We start from the raw sequence: 26,496 nt of genomic DNA, 5'->3' as shown, positions 1-26,496 counted from the left end.
TAAAACAGATGTAACCTCAAATCCTACTCCTAATATAAGAACATTTTCTGAGATCAGGACCATTAGACCACATGCTCTTTCTAGGGAAAGGCTGACCCAACACCATGTCCAACCTAACTCACTTTATCTCAATATTTACTGCTCTTAGAAGCCCAGAATTTTTATAAAGGGAATTATGTGAAGTAATCTTGTGTTCTTTCCTACCCTTTCTCCTACAGGACAGATTTGGTATGGAGGGAGTGTGGGAAAGAACAGGGCAGAGTTTGAGAAAAAATTCCAAATCAGAAAAATGTAGGCATCTATATTAAGTAAATGTTCAGAACGCTTTACAAAATAAAATAAGTTTTGTGCTAACAATGAATTTTTCATATATGTGCAAACATACATATATACACACATGTATGTACATATATGTATAATATATAGGCACAGATATGTGCATAGATGTCTATAAATTTGTATAGATATAATCTATGTCTTTAGAATGGAAGAGCCGCTAAAGAAGTGGGTCTAATTATTGGTCTCATTCAGAAGCAGAGTAACATACATAAAGATGAAACCACTAAAGAGTCTCCATCAAGCAGGATAAATAAAAATATTAAAAACGAATAAGAGAAAGACCCACTGAAACAGACAAAAAAGAATCTAAAGAATATTTGACCAGGCCTGACCCCCACCCCATCCCAAAAGCCACCGGTCCTGGGTACTAGGCCATAGGTCACTGATTCCAAGAAGATAATGGAGTACCCTAACCAATGAATAGCCTGCAGAAAGCCAGTAATATTTAACCATCAGAACTAGCAATGGCTAATCAGTGAATACCTGGATTTTACCTAAGTGTTCTAATAGGATTAGTAAAATAATTACGGTTTAGCTTGTTCTTCCAGGCACGGACACCCTATATTTGCTAAATATCAATCAATTATAGAACTGCCAAGCTGGAATTCCCTGAATTTTGATATAACCCTAAACAAAAACCGTTCTCTCCCTGAGCTGGGACTCTACACTCTTCACCGCTGCATGGGTGACAGTGTGGGCCTAAGCTTAAGCTCGTAATGAAAAGACCCTACTGTGTTTGCATTGGAATGGACTCCTTGGTGCTCTTTGGGGTCCAGGAGGCTTGGGCATAATATCTTGGGGGCTCATCCGGGATCCCAAAGGCCCTCCCCCCAGGACCCCTGAATCAAAGGGTTGAGGATCGGCTGGTAAGTGTCTTATCTACATCAGCTTGTCTGTGTCTGTCTCGGTGTTCCTCTAATTTTTGTTTGGGCCTCGAGTCATCTGTAATCTGTGTGGTCGGGAATGGGTAGAGCAGGTGCACTGGATACACTGGACTGGGGGTGGGACTCAAAGATGTCTCAGACTCCTTCAGGGGACAGAAGCACCCCTTAATGTCTGTGAAGGGTGATAGAGCACCCAGTTTTCTGTGATCTCTGGATCTCTGGACAAGGAAAAGGTAGATAGCTCCCACAGTGTGTCTGCTGCTGTCCTATTTTGGGTTTTTCTGCCACATAAGCAGCAGGATCTGGCTCTGTATTTGTCTTTCTGGTTGACCGTCTTGTCTGTTGGTGCCTGTTTTTGTGACTGGGAATGACTGATAATATGGGACAGACTCTTTCTAACTCCCTAGACTTAATTCTGGCCCATTTCAGGGAGGCTCAAACCATGCTCCACAGGCTCCAGTGATGTTAGTGGCAAGAAGGTGCCAGAGGATGGCTACAGTATGGGGAGGCCCACGTTTGGTGCCTCTGCCACAGCTCTGGTCTCTGGTCTGGCAGAGCTTGGCTGCTGCTCTGGCCTCTGGTCTCACAGAGCCACTGTTCTGCGTTTTGTTTTGTTTTGTTTTGTTTTTCTTCTTCCTTTTTCTCTGCACATGGTGTACCAGTACATTTTTTTTTGTTGTTGTTGTTGTTTGCTTGTGATGGTCTCAGTAGGCCAATGACCAAACAGCTGTACACCATGGTGACTTTGCCTGCCCCATGCTCCCAGTGCTACAAGCTGGGACACCTCTGGTCAATGGTGGGAGCATGCCTTGGGGCAGGACAGGTGGAAAATAGCCAAAAGTGGGGCAGGCAGAGCTCACCCAGGCTGATGGGCTCATTTCCACCTGGATGGCTGGGAAGGCCCAGTTGGGGGAAGATGACTAGGGGAGGGATTATGTCATCGTCACCCATGGCACAGAGCCATCCCCATCCCAAGGGTTTCTGCAATTGGAAAGCATTGCTAGTTGAAATCCCAGGGCAGAGGGAGCTCTCACTGCTTTAAAGAGTTCCATTATGCAAGCCTGTCTTCTGGGAGGAGAAATGGCAATGGTGAACTTCCACCATGGTGGTGCCCACTTCACTTTTGGGGGTCAGCATGAGAAGGCAGAGGTAAGGAGAAATGCCAAGGGATGGGTACATGTTATGGCACCCCGGGCAACAGTGCTAGCAAGTCTCAAACCCCTTCATAGATTCAACAGATAACAAAATGCTTGAAATTACAGCTAGATGAAGTAAGTTTTGTCTGTTTTAAATATATGTATGGCCATTACATGTTTATTTCTGACTGATCTTAATGGTTAATATGCTCTGTATGTCTTGGTTATAGATTAACAATTATTGGGTATGTTTAAAGTTTAAATTCAAACTCTTGTTTAGAACACATGTATGCATATGTGTTTGTAATATCTACGAAAACATAGATGTTTTTAAATAGCAACCATGAGATCTGCCATATGAAGTGGCTCTGCCATCTTGAAATCACAACGTGGTGTGGCATAGGGCAAAAAAATTATAGAACCTTTTAGTCATAATGAATTCTATTTATCATACTATCTCCTTTTGGACTAAAGTCTCATTTTAATTGGTTTTGATTCTTTAGACTGAATTGTTTATACTGGTAAATTTTGGTTTTGACTTTTAAAATTATGGTTATGCTTTGTGATTTCACTACTAAAAAGGTTACTTTATTTTGATATTGCAAAAACAGATTTCTTTTTTAAAATCTGTTTAAAGCTATAAACATTTTTAAAGCTTATAAGGTATTTTATAATAATGTCTTTATGAATGTTATGTATATAAAATTCAGGGTTGTCTTTTTGGGGCATGTGGTATGATTCAACCCTGGTTTGTGAAGGTCTATTCAGATGTGAACTGTGTGCCTGGCTGCCAGTTCCTGATAAAAAGGATTAATGTTCTTTCTTTCTGGCTGATAGTTTTGGTATGGCGAGAATAGTTCAAGTACAGTTTTAAAATTTTTCTATACTGTTCTAATATGCAGTTGGTTCTAAAATTTATTTGATTACAATGTTAGAATTTGCTTATGGAAAATTGTAAATGCTCCACAATGCTATACCATGGGAGCTGGCAACACCATCAGCGACACCGATGGCTGTTTTAAACTGCCAGCCACAGCCTGTAATAACACGTGGCTGGCTGCCATGTTGGGTCATGGATAAAGAAGGTGGAGCCATGGTTTTACCGCCATCTTTTTTTTGGGCTGCCAGCTCTGTTCAGTTCCCTGTTTAGTGCTAAATGCAACTTCTGTCCTTTAAGTTTTTTGTTGTTCAGTCTTAATAATGCAATGTGGTAGGATCAGCAATATTTGCCAGCCCCTCTATGAACTGTATTATTGAAAGTTTTGCTTTTAGTTCAGAAAGATATTTAAAGTTATGCTAATGATTGCCATTGGTTACAATATTGAGCTTCGCCTAGTCTTTTGTTTATGTTTAAGTCTAAGTTGGGTAACTACAAAGTTTGCCTATGTATATCTACTTGAAATAGGTAAGGCCCTAAAACACTTACCTAAGGAATATGCTAGAATTATAACATGTTTTACAGGATGCAATTAAGAGCAGATAACTAAAGACAAACAAAGATTAACTCAGATATGCTGGCCCTCAAGCTTGTCAGAGATCTGGAGAATATGTCATTTTTAACATGTGTACATAGATTCATTTAGCTTATAATTTATCCTTCTCAGGTCTCTGATCACACTGATGTCTAAGCTAAGCTAAGGGTACCTTTACAGCTAAAGAACAGACAGTTAGATCCACTGTTAGTTTATTCGTTGATTCATTGGCTAGTTAAAACTACTAGGTACTAGATCTCTTATTTAGAGGCAAACAGGTTTGCCTTGTTCACAGTCTTCCTGTTAACTGCCTATGTTTTGTGGTAACTGGCTAAAAAGATGTAAATTTTATGTAAGGTCAAAGGATATAAAAGTTTAAATTATGAAGAGCTAAAAAATTGAGGGTCTATGAAGGTAATTTAAGGTTGGTAAATGCAAGTTATGAAGTGTTTATAGGTCTAAGATGTTTTAACATATGAATGTAAATTGTAATAATAATACAAAACATAATTTAAGGCATATTAAAAATGAAAAATATTCCAGATTTCTTGCCCCCTCTATGCTATTGTTGTGCTTATGTTGTTATACGATTTCAGAAGTTTAGAGTTATGACACTGGTCAATAAATTTCTGATAAGCTGATGGAGCACTGATTGCTTATTATTCAGTCACAAGCTCCATATTTTAATTTCTTTTTGGTTATCTTCTGGATATCGACTTGTGCTTCTAATTATGCTAAATCATCTCTGTCTAATGTGTATATCTTTGACCCAAAGCCATAGCTTTTATTAGGTCTTGAGTACGGCATGAGTCTATTCCTGCTGCCTTGCTTTTCCTGCTTTACTCCAGCTGTTACCTGTTTTTTCTAAATGAGTATACCCGCCTGATTTTGAAATGGAATTATTCCTTCAGTCTTGGGATTCCTCACTTTCCCTAATTATTAGACAAATTTTAACTTCTGTTTCTAGTCTAAATTTGTCTCACCAAATTTTCACCTGGCTGACAGACTCCATTCACGGACAACTATGGATTGCAAGCTGAGATCAGGACTTACTAAAAGCTTAAGTAAACCAGTCTTGCCAATGTGATTACAAACAGTCTTGTTTACCTACCAGCCCACTTGGGATGACTGTCAACAGTTATTGTAGGTGTTATTAACCACAGAGGAAAGGAAACACATTCAGAGAGAAGCCAGGAAATTGGTTCCTGAAACTACTAGAGTCCCTACCACTGATTAGGCAAATATCGATACTGGTTTCACCCTTGACTGGACTCACCTGGGATTATAACAGAAGGAAAGGAGAGGCTTCTGGTCTACCACCAGGCTCTGTTGGCCGGTCTCAAGTTTGCTGCTTGCAGACCGACCAATCTGACTAACGTATATGATATCAGTCAGGGACTGGATGAGAACCATCAATAGCTATGGCTTTCATCAACCAGTCTGCCTCATATATTAAAAAACCTCCAAAAGGTGAAACAGGTGTGAGAAAAAGAGTTTGAGAGATTTAGTAACTGAGACAGAGAAAGTATATAATAACAGGGAGAATGCAGAGGAAAAACAGAAGAAGAACAGAGAAAAGGAGAACAGGGACTTGGCAAAGATCCTGTTGGCAGCCACCATGGACCCAGAGTACCAATAGAGGCACCTGAATCAGATGGTGTCAGGAAGGGAAGTAAACAAGCAGCCTTTCCCTAGCCCTGAAAAGTCAAGACTATGTCACCTTTAAATGGCATGACCCAGATAAAGGTCCCAATGGGCCTTTATCTGACATGGACCAGACTTCCTCAAGGATTCAAGAATTAGCCAACCATCTTCGATGAGGTGATACATGAGGATCCGGGATAGTACTCTGCCCAGCACTATCACCTTACTCTTTTGCAGTATGTAGATGATTTGCTTGTGGCAGCAGACAGTCAGGAAGCCTGCCTGGTCGGCGCAGAACATATGTTGCAGACACTAAGACACTTGGGATGCTGAGCTTCTGCCAAGAAGGCTCAATTGTCCAAACAACATATTCAGTACCTGGGCTATATACTTAAAGGAGGTAAGTGTTGGCTCTCTGATGCTCCCAAGGACCCTGTCCTTAAGATCCCAAGCCCAAAGAGTCCCTGCCATGTATAAGAATTCTTGGTGTCTGCTGGGTTTTGTAGGTTATGGATATCAGGTTTTGCAGAGATTGCCAAACCCCTCTATGAGGCCACCAAGGAGAGATCAGAAGGATTCCTTTGGACCGACACCCCTCAGCAGCCTTTTGAGGCATTGAAACAGGCCCTGTTGTCTGCCCCTGGCCTTGGACTACCTGATGTAACTAAGACATTCCACCTGTTCATGGATGAGAATAAAGGTACCTGCTGCCCTGAATCCAGCTATTCGCCTGCCAGACCCAGACCCAGATACTCCCCTCCATGACTGTGCCAGAAGCCTGGTCCATGTTCATAGGACCAGATCAGACCTGAAGGACACCCTACTGGCCAGATGCAGAGAGGACATGGTTCACTGACAGGAGTAGTTTCATCCAGGATGGACAAAGGTATGTGGGAGCGGCTATGGTGTCATTGACTGAAATCATTTGGAACCTTTGCCCACTGGCACCTGGGCCCAGAGAAATGAACTCATCACTCTGACTAAAGCATTAGTACTGGGAAAAGAGATACTAGCATTGTTAAAAGCCCTCTGGTTACCAAAGAAACTGGCAATTATTCACTGCCCTTGTCACCAAAAAAGAGTCAGTCCAATTTTTCAAGGAAATGAACAGGCAAACCAAGTAGCCAAACAAGTTGCCTTACCCAGCATTGTCCACCATCGTGGTCCACCCAAGTGACCGAAGCCTCCCAGAAAAACCCAAGTATACTAAGGAATATATAAATTAGATAAAGGGACTGCCAATGACCATATGCCTGGGGGGACCATGGAGGTCAACCTAAGGAAACCTAATCCTCCCAGAAAACCTGGGAAAACAGATGCTGGCGAAGATATATCTGTCTTCTCACATGGACATCAGGAGGTTGCAGAACTTGATGTGACATGCAGATATAAAGACCAAGGAGGTCAACTCAAAAATTAAACATATTGTCAATAACGGTAAGGCTTGTCAGCTCACCAATGTGGTACCAAATGCTAAAACCCCAGGAACTAGGATTCGAGAAAGGAAACTTGGAGCATATTGCGCAATGGACTTCACTGAGGTAAAGCCTGGTAAGTATGTGTTTGTTGGTATTTGTAGATACTTTTTCAAGATAGACTGAAGCCCTTCCTACAAAACATGAGACCGCCTAAATTGTGGCAAACAGACTGCTGGAAGTCATCCTTCCCAGGTATGGTTTTCCACAGATGATAGGGTCAGAAAGTGGACCATTATTTTATTTCCAAGATGAGTCAGAATTTGGCCACAGTTCTGGGGATTGATTAAAAATTGCATTGTGCTTATAAACACCAGAGTTAAGAACAGGTAAAATAAAATAAATAGAACTCCAAAACAGACCTTAACTAAGTTGACCTTAGAGACTGGCAGTGACTGGGTGACTCTCCTTCCCTTTGCACTTTATCAGGTACACAATTCCCCTTATCAGATGGAACTCACTCCTTTTGAGATCATGTTTGGCAACCCTCCACCCATTATTCCAAACCTTCAGGCGAAGGTAATCACTGAATTTGAGGAAAGAGATCCACTGGACTATCTTCGGGGAGTCCACAAACATGTTGGCCTAAACTGTGTACTCTCTATAAGACAGGTCCTCCTCCAGAACCTCACTGGTACTGGGCTGATGATTGGCTCTTTGTCAAGAGGCACTGGCAGGGGTTCCTGGAGCCTTGGTGGAAGGGTCCCTACATTATGTTACTAATAACCCCAACACCCTTGAATGTGGACAGAGTGACATCTTGGGTAGATTATACTCATGCCTGGCCTACTGACCTGTTGACTGTGAAAGAAGACTGTGTGGCCCTTGACTCCAGGATGGAAGGAAGGCCAAGAGGGACCCTGACAATCCACTCAAGTTAAAGCTCAAACAATCCTGAGCCTACTGACTGTATGCACTTTGATCCCCCTGGCAGTCTCCCCTGCCTTACTATCAAGTCCCCAGCCTTTGGGCCTTGCATTTTAAATTGCTTGGTAGCTATTATAAGAAACACTTGGGAGCAATACAGTTAATGGTACTCAGATCCCATTATGGAAGGGTAAATCTGGAGGACACTGAGGCATCATATCTGGAAGATCCATGACTGGGCCTTCCCATGACAATGAGAAGGAGGGAATGAGAAAACCAGGCCTGAACCTCACCCCAACTCAAAAGCCACCAGTCTTAGGCACTAGGCCACAGGTCACCAATTCCAAGAAGACAATGGCATCCCCTACCCAAGGAATAGCCTAGAGAAACCCAGTAATATTTAACTATCACCCCTAGCAATAGCTAATCAGTGAATACCTAGAATTTATCCAAGTGTTATTTACAATATGATGAGTAAAAAATATATGGTTTGGCTTGGCCTTCTGGGCATACAATTGCCTCTGGACAGCCGATATTTGCTAAAATATCAATTAATCATAGAACTGCCAAGCTGGAATTCCCTGAACTTTGATGTAACCCTAAACAAAAACCCCTCTCTCCCTGGGCTGGGGTTCTACACTCTTTACCACTGCGTTGATGACAGTGTGGGCCCAAGCTCAAGCCTGTAATAAAAAGACCCTACTGTGTTTGCATTGAAATTGAGTCCTTGGTGGTCTTTGGGGCCCATGTGACTTGGGTATAAGATATTCAATCTCTTATTTTTGTTCAGATAAAAGTAAACAACCAAAATATTTATCAAAATGTGTACCAAAAGATGATGCAGCAAAATTAAATTGTGTTTATCTCAGCCATGAAACGGTAGTTCAATAAATATCACAGCTCTGAGCCTTAAACCTATGATGCTCCCTTTAAACCGAACTTTGATTCTAGCTTCTGCCCTACCTTGAAAAGCAGTTGTGTAAATGACTATGTCTTTTTTTCTTCTTCTTCTAAAATAGAATAGTACAACCTTAGGTTTCTGATCCATCAAATAAGGAGCTTAAATATTGTGACTCCATCCTACCAGAGATTTCAAAAGCTGAATTACAAAAGAATTGAAGAGACATTTATAGAGAGCTCTTACAGGAGTAAAGTTCACAGGGCTAGCTTCTGTCCTCAAAGTAGGAGATAAGTGGACAGGGGATCACAATTTACCAAATTAGAATTTCATGAGCAGAGACCATGGAAACCTCATGCTGGTTAGGAAACCCTGAACTATATAATTGATTAATTGCTAGTGGCTCAGTATGCACAAATGTGAGAGCTAATTCCTTGGAGAGGCACTCATACTGGAACATCCACATTTTTGGATGTTTAGCCACCAGGTGTTCATCCAGGCTCTCCCAGGAGATAAGAAAAAAGAATCTCCTTGTGTTATCAGCTGCAGGAGGGGAAAGGAACCATTGTGAAATAAACCAGAGCATTCTGTTCTTGTCAACAAGTCATGCCCTGAGAAGAAACTGTTTAACCAGAACCTAACTTGTTGAAATATTTTGGATACTAACCAGTCTGGAGGAAGGATAATGTTCATTTTAACACATTTCAGGCTTGAGAAAAATATATGCCTGATTCCAGGCCCCTCTGACCACAGTGCAATAAACAGGAATGGTGACTGAGCCACATTTGTAAGGTTCACAGTTCAAAAGCACAGACTCACTAAAGCTAAAACCTAATCTTAGGGCTAGATAAAATTTCACTTGCCCCACAGTTTATGCCATATCAAGGAGGAGTATTACCCTCAGAACAACAACACAGGACAAGTATTATTCAAATACCTGTCTACTATAGTTCTTAGCCACTACATAATTCCTGCTATTCAACAACAACAACAATAATCAAAATAGCAGGAGTATTTTTAAATAAAAGACAAAATACAGAGTTTTGTAAAAGACACAGCCTACATCAGAATCAGACCCAGGTAAATCAAGGAGGTTGGAATGATCAGATAATAAATTTGAAACACCCGTGATTAATATGTGTAAGTCTTTAATAAGAAAAAGTGGGCAGCGTGCAAGGACAGAAGACTTCTCTAAGTAGCATGAAGGACATTCTAAAACAGGATAAAAACACTCCATACATGAAAACATGGGTAACATTATACCACCCTGTTTAATCCATATTTATTAAGGCTCGTATGCAACAATGTAATATATTGAAATGAAAGAAACATGAAAAAGCAAAGGATGTAGTAATCATCACCATAATTAATGATGAGAAAGAATCATGGAGCTTCAAAATGTGTTTTTTAATTAAGATGTGACTGACTCCTCTATATTAGTTTTTAAAATGTAACGGATAAATCTCACCTGACTTATAAGAGTAGCAATTTTGTTTTTTAATTTAATACTAAAGTACCACTACAAGGGACCACAAGATATACAATCATGTCTCATGTTTTTCCAGGTACCTGTCCTGTTACATAGGACAAGCCTTATATCAGAAACTCAAATAAATTATTTAAATTTATTTGTGGAGGGACTTTTCCTTTGAGGACCTTAAACTTTATCTTCATGATGCCAGATTGGTCTCTTTTCACACTATGACAATATATACACCTATCCGAATAGATGTACTTTGAAAAAAAAAAAAAAAAAAAAAAAACACCAGAACCTTTGCTGAGCACTCACTACATGCCTGGCATTGTGCTAGCTTAATCCTCAGAACAAGGATATGAGGTATTATTTTTCACCTCTCTAGTTTGCATATAAGGAAACAGGACTTGGGGAGCGAGCATGACTAACTTGCAAGAGCTTCCACAACTGGAAAATGAGGGGTGGATCCCAGCCTCAAGCTAAGCCCTTTCTATAATACCCAACTGCCTTCTGGGTTGAAATGCTTCTGTCTCTCTGGAGCTGCTGGATTACACTCCCAGGTAAGCCTTTTCAAAAGAGTTTGCTTTCTTCCTTCTACATTTCCCACCTTGCAGGGCCCTTAAGATGCCCAAAGGCAAAAGCCATAAAGGAGTCAAAAGGCATGCTCTCTTCCCCACCTAGTTTTAGCACCAATGACAGTAGTTCATCCTGCTGTTCATGTAGTTTGGTTTAGTAAATAACTACATTTCCTAAACCCACAGCAGAGCTCTAAGAGCACCTGAAATACCATTTTTTTTTCACATAGGGGAGTGCAAAGTAGCAGATCCAGGACAAGAATCTGTATGTTTTGTTTTATTCTGGGAGGCTGCCACCGTCTTCCTGCCACTGAACTAGCTTCAGGGTAACCGTGACACCACAATAGCAACTCCACAATTTACCCTAGGTTCTGATGACACCAGAAAAACAACATTCCTTGCCCTTAGACTACTGACAAAGGACAGGGAGGCTCAGGGCAAGGGCAAAGAAAAACTGTTCTGAAGCCAGAGCACAACAGAGCAACCCATGCAGGGAACACAATACTGTAAAGGAAGATCAAACAGACTTGTAAAAGCTAACTGGAAATGGCACAGGATGACATAAAAGGGTCATTGAGAAGTCCAGCAGAAAAAGAAGAGACTGACAAGTCCCTCAAAAAGCAAGACTTCAGTGGGAGCTATACTAAGGGAGGCTAGGATAGGGGGGAAGCCAAGTTTAGTCATCTACAGAAACAAGGACAGTTCATCTGTTCTCAACCTAATTCATTCTCCCAGTGGACTCAATCTACTATTGAAGGGGTTTGTTTGTTTGTTTGTTTGTTTTTCTGCTTTTATTATAGCAATTGGAAAGAATTAGTCTTTGTCTAGCAGGGTGGAGTCCATTAGGGGCCAATAAAGAAGAGGGTTAATTCATTGTTACTGTCGTAGGAATATTTCCAGACAAAGAAAACACTATTATGAGGAAAGCACATTTCTGCCCAGCCCCATACCCTCCAACTCTGCACTCAGAACCATGACTTCAGGTGTTTTCCAAGGTTTTTCTTCTCTGGCTATCTTCAAAATCTGCCAGCATTTAATGATATAATATAGCAATAAGTGTTTAATAGGAGAATCCAGGGTAAAGGCTGGAGATTCCAAACATTAACTATTGACCTGCATGTTCATCCCATCTACCATAGCCAGCATGTGGAATCACCTACAATAATCCCTTCACCATTATAAGGACAATACTTGCAAAGGTCTTTCCTTCAGCTAGCCATGGCAAATGGCATGGATTCCAATGGGCTTTTCTGACTTAGTACAGATACCAGTTAGTCCTTTGATTTGACTAGAGAGGTTGTGGCAAAAGTCTTCTTGGTCTTTCATGCAGTAACAGGGAAAAGATATTCATCATTTCCTAGTTGTTCTAGAAGGCTAAAGAGAAGAGCCAGGCAACATTTTCATAAACTTTCCTTTCATTCATACCTAAAATGTTTTCAGACACAATATGTTATCATCCACACATTCATATCTTCCTGTAGAGTTTCCAGACTTACTTTTGGCAAAGAGTTGAGAGATGGTTTTCCTGGTGTCCTCTGACCCCTCGTACTCTTTTTCTGCCAGCTGCTTGTTGGCAGTCTCTAGACGGTCTGTGGGATGTGAAGACAACAGTGCCTTACATACAAGCTTCTTAGCATATGCTGTTTGCCTTCTAAATATTTTGGCAAAAGTCAGCATCTTTTTTTGAAAAACACGGATGGGTAAAACAGACCCTAATTTTCAAATGGGAATCTCAATACAAGACCTACTAAATCAAGAGCCAGATGTAGGTACACATGCTTTTATCCCCACTGCTTTGGAAGGTAAAGCAGGGGAATTCTGGACTACAAGGCTGGCATAGACTATGTTGTAAGTCCTCGACCAGCCTGAACTACATAAAGAGACCTTGTCAAAAAAACAAACAAGTAAACAATCAAACAAAAGAACTACAAAATTCAGTCCATTAGTAGCTCACCTCTCAGGTCTCTGTTGAAGTCATGCATCCTTCGAATCTCGCCCTCCAGCTTGTTCCTCATGGCTTTTTCCAGAGCCTCTCTTTTGGTAGAGGACTTCACCAAGTTCTCATAGGCTTCTGAGACCCTTTGAATTTCTGTCTCAACCTTAACAGAAAGAAAGATGGTGTTTATGCTAGGAGATGGATGGAAAGACGGTTTAGAAGCATATATGCAACACTTCAGTGGCATCTTCTTTCAGAGATTACAGGTAGCCAGCAGGCAAGTGTAGTACTCATAAGAATTTAGTTTTCAAGAAGTACTCTCCGAGATCAACTGTAAACTCAATAAATGCTTAATAAACTGCTTCATTGGAGGGCCTTAGGACAAGTGTGTGTGTGTGTGTGTGTGTGTGTGTGTGTGTGTGTGTGTGTGTGTATGAGTATATGACGGCATGTACCTCTTATAGGGTGAAAGAGGGATTGGGCAGTGTAATTTCTGCCTAAATGGAAGGCAATAAGATAAAACAGACTTCACACATGATTTTAATTTCTGAATTATTTTCTGATTTTGAAAATGTTAATAATACTGTATATTGTATAACAATAACTTTATTTTGAAGCACTCAAAAAACTTCTCTATGGTTCTCTCATTTTGTACTGACATCCACCTAGGAAATGTAACTTGCCCCATTTTAGGATAGAGTAGTTAAATTACCTTTCGCAACTACAAGTCAATAGCAAAAATAAGCCCTAAAATATAAGTCCCTTGCAGTATAATTCAATTCAGTTTCAAAACCATTTAATGACAAATCAAATAGTAAGATGTGGGTCCAGACTAACAGAACAGATATGTAAACAAGACCCAACAATCTTTTGTTTACAAGAAATATATATAAGTTACAAAGATAGACATTACCTGAGAATAAAAGGCTGGGAGATGGTTATGGAAGGAAATAGACCCAAGAAGCCAGCAGGAGTTAGCCATTCTAATATCTAATAAAAAGACTTTCAACCAAAAGTCATCAAAAGAAGTGGGAAAGGTCACTTCATACTCAAAGGAACTTTGTAACAAGAATACATCATAATTCGGAACAACTATGCCCTAAATACAAGGGCACCCACGTTTGTAAAAGAAATATTAATGAAATTTAAACCACATATAGATCCCCAGACATTAACAATGAGAGACTTCAACAACCCACTCTCAACAAAGGACAGGTCAATGAAACATAAATTAAACAAAGAAACAATGACTCTAACAGAGGTCATGAATCAAATGGACCTAACAAATATCTACAGAACCTTTCACCCAAACACAAAATAATTTACCTTCTTCTCAGCACCTCATGGAACCTTCTACAAAATAGACCATAAAGTTGGTCACAAATCAAGCCTCAACAGATACAAGAATTTTGAAATAATCCCTTGTATACTTTCTGACCATCATGGACTAAAGACCTCAACAACAGAAATAGCAGAAGACCTACACACAGAGAGAAACTGAACAACAAGCTACTCAATGACAGCTGAGTCAGGGAAGAAATAAAAAAAGAAATGAAAGTCTTCCTATAATTCAATACAAATGAAGGCACAACATACATAAAGTTATGGAAGAAATGAAAGAAAGTGCTAAGAGGGAATGCTCATAGCACTAAGTGCTTTCAAGAAGAAATCTAAACATCTCATTCAAGCAACTTAATGGCCTACTTTAAACCTCTAGAAAAAAAAAAAAAGAAGAAGCAGACACACCCAAGAGGAGTAGATGGCTGGAAAGAATCAAAATCAAGGCTGAAATCAATAATGTAGAAACAAATAAAAGAATTCAAAGGATCAATGAAACCAAGAGATGGTTCTTTGAGAAAACAGATAAGATAGACAAACCCTTAGCCAAACTAACTAAAAGGCAGAAAGACACTATTCAAATCAACAAAATCAGAAATGAAAAGGCTGACATAACAAGACACTGAGGAAATCCAAGCAATTATTGGGTCTTACTTCAAAAGATGAAATGCAACAAAATTTGAAAATGTAAATTTACTGGGTAATTTTCTTCATCAATTCCACTTGCTAAAAAAGCTGAGTCAAGACCAGGTAAAGAAATTAAATAGTACTATATCCTCTCAGGAAATAGAAGCTGTCATCAAAAGTCTCCCATCCAAAAAAAGCCCCGGGCCAGAAGGTTTTAAAACAAAATTCTACCAGATTTTCATAGAAGAGATAACACCAATACTCTTCAAACTACTCCACAAAATAGAAACAGAAGGAACTTTCCCAAACTCATTCTATAAAGCGACAGTCACCTTGATACTTAAACCTCACAAAGACCCAACAAAGAAAGAATTTCAGGCCAATCTCCCTAATGAACATTGATGCAAAAATACTCAATAAAATACTGGCAAAATGAATTCAAGAAAACATCAAAGATATCGTCCAGTATGACCACGTAGGCTTTATCCCAGGTATGCAGGGGTGGTTCAATACAGGGAAATCCATCAACATAATCCACCACATAAACAAACTGACAGAAAAAGACCACATGATAATCTCCTTAGATGCTGAAAAAGCATTTGATAAAATGCAACATTCATTTATATTTAAAGCCCTGGAGAGATCAGGGATATGAGGCACTTACCTCAACATAGTAAAGGCAATATAAAGCAAGCCTATAGCCAACATCAAACTAAATGGAGAGAAACTCAAATCAGTCCCACTGAAGTCAGTGACAAAGCAAGGTGACCCAAACTCTCCATATCTCTTCAACATAGTACTTGAAGTCCTTGCTAGAATAATAAGACAATTCAAGGAAATTAAGGGGATTTAGTTCATAAAGCAAGAAGACAAATTATCACTATTTGCAGATGATATGATAGTATACATGAATGACCCTAAAAATTCTACCAGGGAACTCCTACAGCTGATAAACGCCTTCAGCAAAGTTGCTGGATACAAAATCAACTCAAAAAAAAAGTCAGTAGCCTACCTGTATACAAAAGACAAAAGGGATGAGAAAGAAACAACACCCTTCACAATAGCCACAAAAGACATAAAGTACATTGATGTGACTCTAACTAAGCAAGTCAAAGACTTGTATGAAAAAAACTTTCAGTCTCTGAAGAAAGAAAGAGAAGAAGATATTAGAAGATGGAAAGATCTCCCATGCTCATGGCTTAGCAGGATTAACATAGCAAAAATGGACATCTTACCAAAAGCAATCTCAGATTCAATGCAATTCCCATCAAATTACCAAAACAATTCTTTACATGCATTGAAATAGAAATTCTCAACTCCAAATGCAAAAACAAGAAACCCAGAATTGCTAAAACAATCCTCTACAATAAAAGATCTTCTGGAAGTATCTCCATCCCTGATCTCAAACTGTACTATAGAGCAACAGTAATAAAAACTACTGGCATAGAAATAGAAAGGTAGATCAATGTAATCAAATAAAAGAGCCAGAAATAAATCTTATGGACACCTGACTTTTGACAAAGATGCCAAAACCATGCAGAGGAAAACAGATTGCATCTTCAAAAATTGGTGTTGGTCTAATTGGATGTCTACATGTAGAAAAATGCAAATAGATCCATACTTATCACCCTGCACAAAAGTAAAATCCAAGTGGATCAAAAACCTCAAGATAAAACCAGACATGCTAAACCTGTTAGAAGAAAAAGTGGGGAAGAACCTTGAACTCATTGGCACAGGAGACAGCTTCCTGAACAGCATACCAACAGCACAGGCTCTAAGATCAACATTCAATAAATGGGACCTTAGGAAACTGAGAAGTTTCTATAAGGCAAAAGACACTGTCATCAGAATAAAACAACAGCCTACAGATTGGGAAATGATCTTCACCAACCCTATATCTGGCACAGGGCTAATATCTCGAATATATAAAGAACTTAAATTAAACAGCAACAACTTGAATAATCCAAATAAAAACTGGGGTACAGAGCTGAAACAAAGAATTCTCAATAGAGGAACATCGAATGGCAGAGAAACACTTAAAGAAATGCTCAACATCCTTAGTCATCGGGGAAATGCAAATCAAAATGCCCTGAGATTTTATCCAACACCCATCAGAATGGCTAAGATAAAAAACTCAAGTGACAACACATGCTGGAGAGGATGTGGAGAAAGGGGAACCCTCCTCCACTGCTGGTGGGAATGTACACTTTACAACCACTTTGGAAATCAATCTGTTGCTTTCTCATACAATTAGAATAGTGCTACCTCAAGATCCAGCTATACCACTTCTAGGCATATATCCAAAATATGCTCAAGTGTACATTTCCTCAACCATGGTCCTAGCAACTTTATTTGTAATTACCAGAATCTGGAGACAACCCAGATATCCCTCAATTGAGGAATGGATACAGAAATTGTGGTATATTTACATAATGGAATACTATATAGCAATTAAAAACAAGGAAATCATGAAATTTGCAGGCAAATGGTAGGAACTAGGAAAGATCATCCTGAGTGAGGTAGCCCAAAAGCAGAAATGCACATGTGGTATATTCTCACTTTTAAGTGGATATTAGACATTTAAAGTAGGATAAAGATACTAAAATCTGTACACACCTAAAGAAGTGAAGCAAGAAGGAGGACCCTGGGTTAGATGCTCAATCCTCATTCAGAAAGGCAAATTGGATAGACATCGGAAGAGGGAGAAAACAGGGAACAGAACAGGAGCCTCTGAAAACTCTACCCGGCAGTGTATTAAAGCCAATGTCAAGACTCATAGCCAAACTTTGGACAGAGTGCAGGGAATCTTACGGAAGGGGGGTTGGGTGGATATAAAGACCTGGCAGGGACAGCAGCTCCACAAGAAGAGCAACAGAACCAAAAAAATCCAAGCCCAGGGGTCTTTTGTGAGACTGATACTCCAACCAAGGACCATGCATGGAAATAGCATAGAACCCCTGCACAAATGTAGCCCATGGCAGCTCTGTGTAGAAATGGGCTTCCTCGTAAGGTGAACAGGATCTGTCTCTGACATGAGTTCAATGGCTGGCTCTTTGATCACCTCCCCCTGAATGTGGGGGGGGAGGGAGCAGCCTTATAAGGCCACAGAGGAAGAAAATGCAGACAGTCTTAATGAGACCTGATAGGCTAGGGTCAGATGGAAGGTGAGGAGAACCTCCCCTATTAGTGGACTGGGGAAGGGGCATGGAAGGAGAAGAGGGAAGGAAGGTGGGATTGTGAGGGGATGAAGGAGGGGGCTACAGCTGGGATACAAAATGAATCATTTGTAATAAATAAATAAGTGAAAAAGTTTAAAAAACAAGCAGAGACTCATTCACTTTTACAACTTAATCGAGGGTCAAATAGTTAAGAAGAGGTGATTAAACTGTGATTTGTGTAAAGTGGAGTGAGAACATCAACAGTATCCTTGCCTTCAAATAGCTTTCAATATAATCAAGTTAGCAACTATAAAGCAAGCTAGAGCTGTAAGAAAACAAGGAGTAATGCTAAAAAAGCAATAAGAAACAAATGTTATCCTTGATTGGGGAGGGGAGGAAAATAATTACAGGAAGAGATGGCATTTAGGGTCAGATCCTGAAACTGTATTAAATTTCAATGGGCAGAGGTGAGTGGAAGGGTATTCTATTCTGAATAAGCAAATGCATTCCCAAAATGACCAGAAGTCTAATCTGGCTGGCCACTGGCCACAGTGAAGCTAGATGGATATGGCTGTGAAGATGGACTGAAGTAAGGTCATAAAACAGTTTTAAATGTCAGGCAGTTGGACTTTATCCCATAGTCACTTAGCCAGTGGGAAGCTAGTACAAATTTTTAACTGAAATTCATGATTTGTGTTGTTTTATGACACCACTCTGCAAATCTTATAAAATGAGAAGGAAAATCCAAACAAAGATTCTGATCCAGAATTATCCAAAATAAGGAAGAAAATAAGAAATTAGACTCCAGAGTTTTCTTGCAACCAGTACAGTGCCAGTGCACGTGTAAAAACCAGAGATTATTTGCATATGATTTGTATAAGACAAATAAACCACATGGCCTATTAAGCAATTTTCAAATTACGTCTGATCCTTCAACCACTCTGCATTTCTTCTCAGTTTACCACTCTTCCTGAACAAACTCCAGGGTGTTTTAGAGGGTGAAATAAATAAGCGCCCCAATTGAGGATGGGGGAGGGGAGGTAGGATTACAATCAACTGCAATTCCAGCTGCCCCCATCTTCAAAATCCTGCTGGAGACAGGACTGCCTGCAAACAAATGAGGCTTACAGCACTGAAAAGTGCAGACTTGAAAGTGTTTTTCTCCTTGCAGATGGCACCAAGATAACAGCACAGAAGGTGTAAACTGGTGAATGGCATTTAGAGACAAGATTTGCAGGGCCTGTGTTTGATGAAGCTTTTGCATGAAATTCAAGTGCTAGATAGGAGAAAATAAATATTTCCATTTGAAAGAGCAGGCTTGGTGTTATTCTGCAAGAAGCAGCCAAGAGAAAGTGAGTGAGGCTTCCTACTTACAGCCCAGAAAGTCACACCTAGAAGACAGTCTCTTTTCTCAAAGATTGAAGCCTGCTTTTGAAGGATCTGGTGATAATCCTTCCCCTTCCCCTTGTGGAGACACAGTCTCCTTGCAAAGAGCAGTGTGATGAAGTCTCCCTAGGAAGGCCAAGAAGAGCAGATCTACTGGCTTGGTGTGGTTGATGGAAGAGATGGAACAGAGGGTGAGTGGCTGTGGGTTTCCACACTTGCCCATTCTATTTTCTGTCCTCAGGCACCTACAGTGCTTCCAACTTTTAATTTTTTTTCTAGCTCTATCAACTAGTATGTACCTTGTTTTCCTTACTTTTATTTCCTTCTTCTCCCTTACCTGTCACTTTTTCTCCACCTCAGCCATTTGACTTAATTTGTGCTTCTCCAGACACACAAGCTATGATGATTGTACTTTTATGATGCATTTCTACACAAGAAATAAACAAATAAACAAAATTCCTATTCCTGCACTAGTTACCCAACCCAGCTCCTAGTGTCAACAGGGATCCACTGACAAAGAAATCACCAGTGACTATTTCAAAGATGAGGCCAGGTCAACCCAAATTAAAAGTTAGAGGAGGCCTAATCAGCCAACGGGGTCTCCAGTCAATGAAACAGTTTCGTGTGCAGAAGGAAAGGTATTGTCAAAATGAGAAGAGAGAAAATAGAAATTCAAGACAAAGTAATAGTTCTCAATGCACCCTGAGATCTCCCAACCAGATTTGAGAAAGTTGAGCAAGGGAGAAACTTTTTTACTGTATTAAAACCACTTAACTATGGAAAAATAAGCCCTCTTCTCCTTCATGTAAAAGATCTAGTGTCATGGTATATTCAACTCATAAGTGGTAATCAGAAATATAATATAGGATAAATATATTAAAATATATACTCCTAAGGATTCTAAACAACAATGAGGACCCTATGGAAGATGCTCAATTGTCATTCAGAAGGGTAAATATGACAGACATCGGAAGCAGGAGAAGACAGGAAACAGGACAGTGAGCCTGTCACAGACGGCCTCTGAAAGACTCTACTGATAGTGGTGTTGAGGCAGAGGCTGAGACTCACAGCCAAACTTTGGGCAAAATACATGAAATTTTATGAAAGAAGGGGGAGGGGACACCTGGGAGCCCTGAAGAGAATGATACCCCAACCAGGGACAATACATAGAGAGGACCTAGAACCCCTGCTCAGAAGTAGCCCATAGACTCAATCTCCAAGTGGGGTCCATAGGAAGGGGATCAGGGGCTGTCTCTGGCATGAAATCAGTGGCAGGCTCTCTGATCACCTCCCCCTGGGGGAATGTAGCATTGTCTGGCCACAGAGGAAGACAATGAAACCAGTCCTGATGAGACCTGATATGCTAGGGTCAAGTAGAAGGGGAGGAGGACCTCCCCTACCAGTGGATTAGGGGAGAGTCATAGTGGAAGAAGAGGGAGGAAAGCTGGGATTTGATGATGAGGGAGGGGTCCACAGCTGAGATATAAATTGAATAAATTGTAATAAATGATAATAAAAACTTCAAAAATAAGATCTGGTGTTAGCAAATTCTCAGCTCATGCAGGCCCCCGAAGTTTCCTGTTGTCTCCTAGGAATAAAGTTGCTGAACAGTAAAAGTCCTTCCCTTCTCACTGTCAGCCTCACCAACCTCACTAGTTTGTAAGGAGATCATGCTACATGAACTCATCATGGACAAGAGTTATAAAGAAGCTGCCAAAGGCATTAGTCTATTCACTAATAGCCACCAAGGCAAGAAACTGAGGTTTGTGCCTTTGGCCAATGCAAAACTAAAGTTCTAGCCATAGCAGACAGTGGGGGTGGGGAGGAACATGGAAGAATGGGAACTAGAGACACACACTTTTTTTTTAATTTCCTTTGCACACAGGGTTGTCACCTGTCACCCAACTGTGCTGCTAGGCCCCTTTTGTGTGTCCCCCTCAAAACACACAGACACACACACACACACATACACACACACACACCAGAAAAAGACAGCAGATGTTGAAGTAGCTCTCTGGTCAAAGACCAAAGCAAAACTAAGGATGAGGGCTACTATCAAAGAAGAATTAAGAAAAGAACTCCCACTCCCACAAGGAAAAGCACTGTCAGCCTTTTCCTAAACCATACAAAATCTCAGCTGAGTGGGATTTTTCTAGTAACTATCAACTATGACTTTATATTTTTGGTGCCAAAATCATATGTGGAAAAAGTAATCAAGATATAAAGCCTTTAAATGCTGGCAGGTTTTCCATGAACACAGGCCTTACTAATAATATTCTTGGTTGAAGAACTGTCTCTACTGACTCTTTGAATAGAACAATCAACTAAGTTTCATTAGGGTTTTAGAGTCTGGGAAATAAATAGTATTTCTCTTTTAGTATAAATGTAAAATGTTACTACTCTTAAAAGAAAAGGGGGACAAAAGACCATAATTCGCGTACATGATAGTGCATAATATATCGTGTTAAAAATTTCACCATGAAGTCCATTGTTTCATATAATTAAATATAATAATAAGGAGAAAAAAGTTAGTTACCCAAGACAAAACTTTTTTCTAAAGTTTGACCAACATCAGAAGAAGAATCTCTAAGATCTACCCACACAGGTGAAACCTTTATACAGATATTTAACAAGTATCACTAGTAAAATTCAATGGAGTTGAACTGACCCTCAAAGGGAGCCATACCTTCTGCAGTCTTGTCACCTTCTCATAGCAGCCATCCAACTCCTGCTGCAAGTTCCGATTTTCATCAGAGAGGATCTCAACCATCTGCTGGGCTCTGGAGACAATGGCGAAAGGGTCAGCTGGCATAAGCTGATAAGAAGCAGACTGCTGAGCCCGAGGCATAGCTGAATAGGCTTCTCCTGGCTGCTGATGTGTTGGAGTCAGGCCTGGCTGGGAGTGACGGTAATGGTCTCCGTGATGACTCTGATTTGGAAGAAAATGCTGCTGCTGCCTTGGCAGGTGAGCAGAGTGGTCGCTTTGGTTTGAGACCAAGGCGTGTTGACCAGAAGGCAATCTAGAAGTCCCAGTCGCCAGGGACGAACTAGGGCTGTGAGGTTGAGAATTCCTGGCTGACAGAGGCAGCGTGATGTCCTGTGTTGTTCTAGAAAACATAAAATGCAAGTTTTGGTTAAATTCACTATCAAAGTACTATGAATGAATGACACAAAGAGATACCCCCCAAAATACAGGTAAAATGAGAAGCGGGCAGATTTAGATCCCATGAAAGACCTCTAGAGTTCATTCTTACCGAGACATTTGTGATTCTGATTCTGTTCAACTGTCCAGCAGCTACTTCTCACTAGCTATGAGCCCTTTTCAGATGAAACCAGATAACCTCTGAGGTAAGTATGAAAACCTGGATGGCTATCTTCACATTCATCTCTCACTCGTTTAAAATTCCTTTTGTAGAAAGTAATACTCACGTCCTGACTGAAAACTGAACCTGTCTGAAAAAAATTTGATGTATGCAACCCAACACACACAAAAACTTAAGAGTTAGAAAATGTTTACTTGCTTATTTAAAACAGTCATTTAATTGCCTTTTATCTTCCTCTTTGTGACTACCTTTGAGAATTTACACACTTAAGAATTACTCAAAGATATGAAGCTGTTTGTTGAAATTAAAGACATCAAATAATTATTGCTCTTTCCAGTTCTCAATATAATAATACATATTAAGCAGCAATATAAAGGCTCAGAGAAGATTATAGGCAATATCATCAATATTTATGATACATTGAATCACAAAATTTAAGAATTAGAAAGACTTTAAAAATTATTTTATTAGACAGGTAAATCAAAGACCCAGAGAAGAAAATAGACATGCTGAGGACAGAGAGAGATCGAGGAGAATGATTAAATTGAGTTCATGGTAGGATCCTACTCCATCTTCTGGCTTCATTAATTGCTGAGCAGCACTACACAAATCACCAACATATTGCTTATAGACTATTTCAGAAAAAAATCCTTTGGTACATTGTTTAATATGTCTCTCAGATTGTTGGTACCTAATTAATAGATGGAACATATTAATACCTAGGTACAAATGATTTGTGCTTAACTATGAACTAACACAATGTACGAATATGGATATATTACTTCCCACAATCACCACTGACAGCAAGCACATATGTTTGTGTACACTGAAGGCAAACTGGCCCAGGCTGAACTAGCTTTATATGTTCCTGAATTTCTCAATTCAGGGAAGACAGATGGCTAAGAGCATTATTTAGATCTCCACAAAAGGACTTACTTTTGTTACTTCTCACTAACTGTGTAGCCTTCTTCAAATCACTTAATTTAGAAGTTGGAGAAATGGTCCCATGCTTAGGAGCACTGACTGTTCTTTCAGGGGATACAGGTTTGATTTCCAGAACCCACCTACAGAACAGCTATGTTCCATGTAATCTTTTGCTGTGTTCTGGTGGGCATCAATCACACATGTGGAACATAGACATACATGCAAGCAAATCACTCATACACAAAAAGTAAATCTTTTTAAAAATTTACTTTATCTTTGGGGCATGGTGGTACACACCTTTTAGTCTCAACACTCAGGAGGAAGAAGAAGCAGGCAGATCTCTGTGAGTTTAAGAGCAACCTGGTCTACAAAGTGAGTTCCAGACAAGCAGTGCTACAAATGAATTGCAAAAATACTGGGACCTTCACATATTTTGACTCAATAAGAATTATAGATTTTTATCTATCAACGGGATATATTGGCCTGGTTAGTATCTTTTTGATGGAATACCCTGTTAATCTTTGTGCTAATTTGCATAATATTCTTGATAGAAGTTGGAAAATTATCACCAATCCAGACACTTTAGCATATTTCTCTTTCAAACAATCCACGTACCAGCATCCCCCAAAAGTCCTCCCTATCCAGGCTGTTTACATAAACCAAGTCATTGCAAATATTGGCTCATGGAAACATCCAAGGACCTTGATACTCAGAAAAGTACTCAAACTTGTTTCTACGCTGGGGTCTGTCCCACAGTCCCATACGTGCCTCTATCATACACATGGCACACTCTTCCAATTTTATACAGATGCCACTGGAAATAATTATAAAATATTGAAGAAACCATGCAAACTACTTGGGTATAGAAGAAAGTGACATACTATTCAAGACTACAACTGGAAAGTTGATGCCACACATAACTTTTCTTTCCAGAGCTCAAAACACTCAGTTATTCTAAAGTCAAGGAGTGGATTGTGAACTTACTTGGTAAATGGTTCCCAGTTTCCATTCTGTGAACTTTCAGTTTCCATACAGGACAACTATGTACTCTCTTTCCAAGAACTGTTTTCATTAATGTGCAATATGTAAATTTAGAATATCCAGTGATTTTGACAGAGCCAGGATTTGAAACTCGTGGACAGAAAGACAATCTAAAATTTCATAGTCTCCAATCCTGTTTTCAATTTCTAAGAGGAAAAAAATCACTATACTATCTTTTCCTTTTGTTCTCAGGATTTGGAAGCCCACTGCCTAGGAGGTGTTCTCTCTGAAAGACTGAACACACAGTTTCAAACTGTCTTTCCTCCCCACAGCTCCCTGGGGAGCTTATCAAGCAAAAGGGGCCTTTCTCTCAAACAGACTTAAGCATCTGCTTCCCTCCTCCATGAAGAGTGAATGGCCTGTTAAGGCCCTGGACAGTAAGCTGCTTCTCTGGGATCTAGGGAAGGATTCTGCAAGGTTTCCGGAAGGGCTCTAATAAGGGTCAGATAAGCCCAGAATGAAGATAAGCAAAAACAAAGCAGCTGCCCCTTGACTCCCTAGGCTACAAAAAAAAGCAGAGCCCAGTACACTGTGGTGCTGGAAAAACCAAGGCAGTCCTTCACTGGCAGATCTGCAAACAAGCCAAGGCTTGGGGGTGGGGAGGGAAATCCTCCAGGCAAAAGAACTCCATCTGGGCGCCAGCATCTGGCCACCGTCAAAAGGCAGGGCAAAGTTAAGGCTGGAATGAGGTTTCCTCTGAGAGACAGGGGGCTCAGGGAAGAAGACGCAGGTTGGGGAGAACTATGGCATATGTCAGGAAAAATAAAAACACTGAATATTAAATAATAAAATAAAGAGTAATGATAGCAATAAAGTGGCAGACAAGAAAGCAGAGCACTCTTCAGGTTCTTCCACCCCACAGTGGCTGGAAATGTTCCCCACAGATATAACTAACAGGGAACAAAAAGCCACCCGGAGACAATAGAATCACATGATCCCATCGACAATATGATCTCCCTCCCTGCCTCTTCTCCCCAGTACCCTGGCTCCTTCCTAAGACTCTTGGGTTACTAGCACTCCGAAAAAGAGGGGACCTACTGTGTATGCAGAAGCCCACTCCTTTCTCCATTGAGAAAGACGGAGGATATATTGCCACAGGGAGCTTGTAAAGACAAAAAGGGAAAGTAAAAGCATAAACACACAAACACACACCACAAACACAGACCTTACCACCCTGCCACCTCCATAACTGCAGAGGTTCCCATCCTCTTCAGTCACTCTCACCCACACACTATCCAACACAAGTGCAAGCCCACACACATGCAAGCTCCCTCCCCCAATATACACATACACTTTTATCAGAGAAGGTGCCACCAGCAGCCCATACCCATCTTCTCACCACTAAAATGGTGCCTCTCCCAGGCTCTGTGTCCCAGTGCATGTGAACTATGGAGCAGCTTGTGAATAATTCCGGATCGTTCCAATTGCACAAGTATCTCTGTTCTGAACTACAGATTTAGGTCACCCTGAGATTCTATTCAATGAGCATTTCAAGAAACAGATCTGGGCAAGATTTCAACAATTGAAAAGGGGTGGCTGTTTTATAAACAGAAATGATTTAATTTTTTAAAAGCGCTTGATCAGTGTATAAAACAGGATGCAAAAAAAAAAAGTTCAGCACTCAGAAAGACAAAGATTTTGAAATTATTTTTTTTTTCCACAAAGTTTGGTCTTGTTTCCCATCTGAGGTTCTGAGCATTTAAGCTATTTATTTTTTTTAAGTTGGGAGGAGGGCATGGTAATGATGAAGTAATCAAATGATATTTTTATACAATTTTGTTCATTTTAACAGCAAATCTCCAGCATTTCTCTGAATCTATGAAGACAAGTAAAGGTGTCATTATCATTTTAACAGCAGTTTGTTAAAAAAAAAAAAAAAAAAAGAAAAAAGAAAAGACCACTTTCATCCTGGACTGCCACATACTTGTGAGTTCAGAATTTGAAATGTAGGCTTCTTTCTTTCTTTCTTTCTTTCTTTCTTTCTTTCTTTCTTTCTTTC

The 26,496-nt window shown here is 40.1% G+C and overlaps 1 protein-coding gene across 2 annotated transcripts in view; it reads right to left on the bottom strand.

Moving 5' to 3' along the window:
- The window catches only part of Amot (angiomotin), a 53,180-nt gene that overhangs the window by 21,308 nt on the left and 5,376 nt on the right, over nucleotides 1-26,496 (bottom strand). For both annotated transcript variants that reach the window (XM_055604985.1, XM_055604986.1), the window contains 3 exons: nucleotides 21,896-22,316; nucleotides 12,719-12,863; nucleotides 12,261-12,353 (listed from right to left, as the gene is read on the bottom strand). In XM_055604985.1, the coding sequence (XP_055460960.1) occupies nucleotides 12,261-12,353; nucleotides 12,719-12,863; nucleotides 21,896-22,316 (659 nt within the window). The remainder of the gene's footprint in view (nucleotides 1-12,260; nucleotides 12,354-12,718; nucleotides 12,864-21,895; nucleotides 22,317-26,496) is intronic.

Source organism: Psammomys obesus, unplaced genomic scaffold (genome assembly GCF_907164565.1).
Source record: "Psammomys obesus unplaced genomic scaffold, mPsaObe1.curated_primary_1811, whole genome shotgun sequence".
In the NCBI taxonomy this organism is placed as follows: domain Eukaryota; kingdom Metazoa; phylum Chordata; class Mammalia; order Rodentia; family Muridae; genus Psammomys; species Psammomys obesus.
Note: the sequence above shows the minus strand (reverse complement) of the source record. Positions and strands in the feature narration are given on the sequence as shown.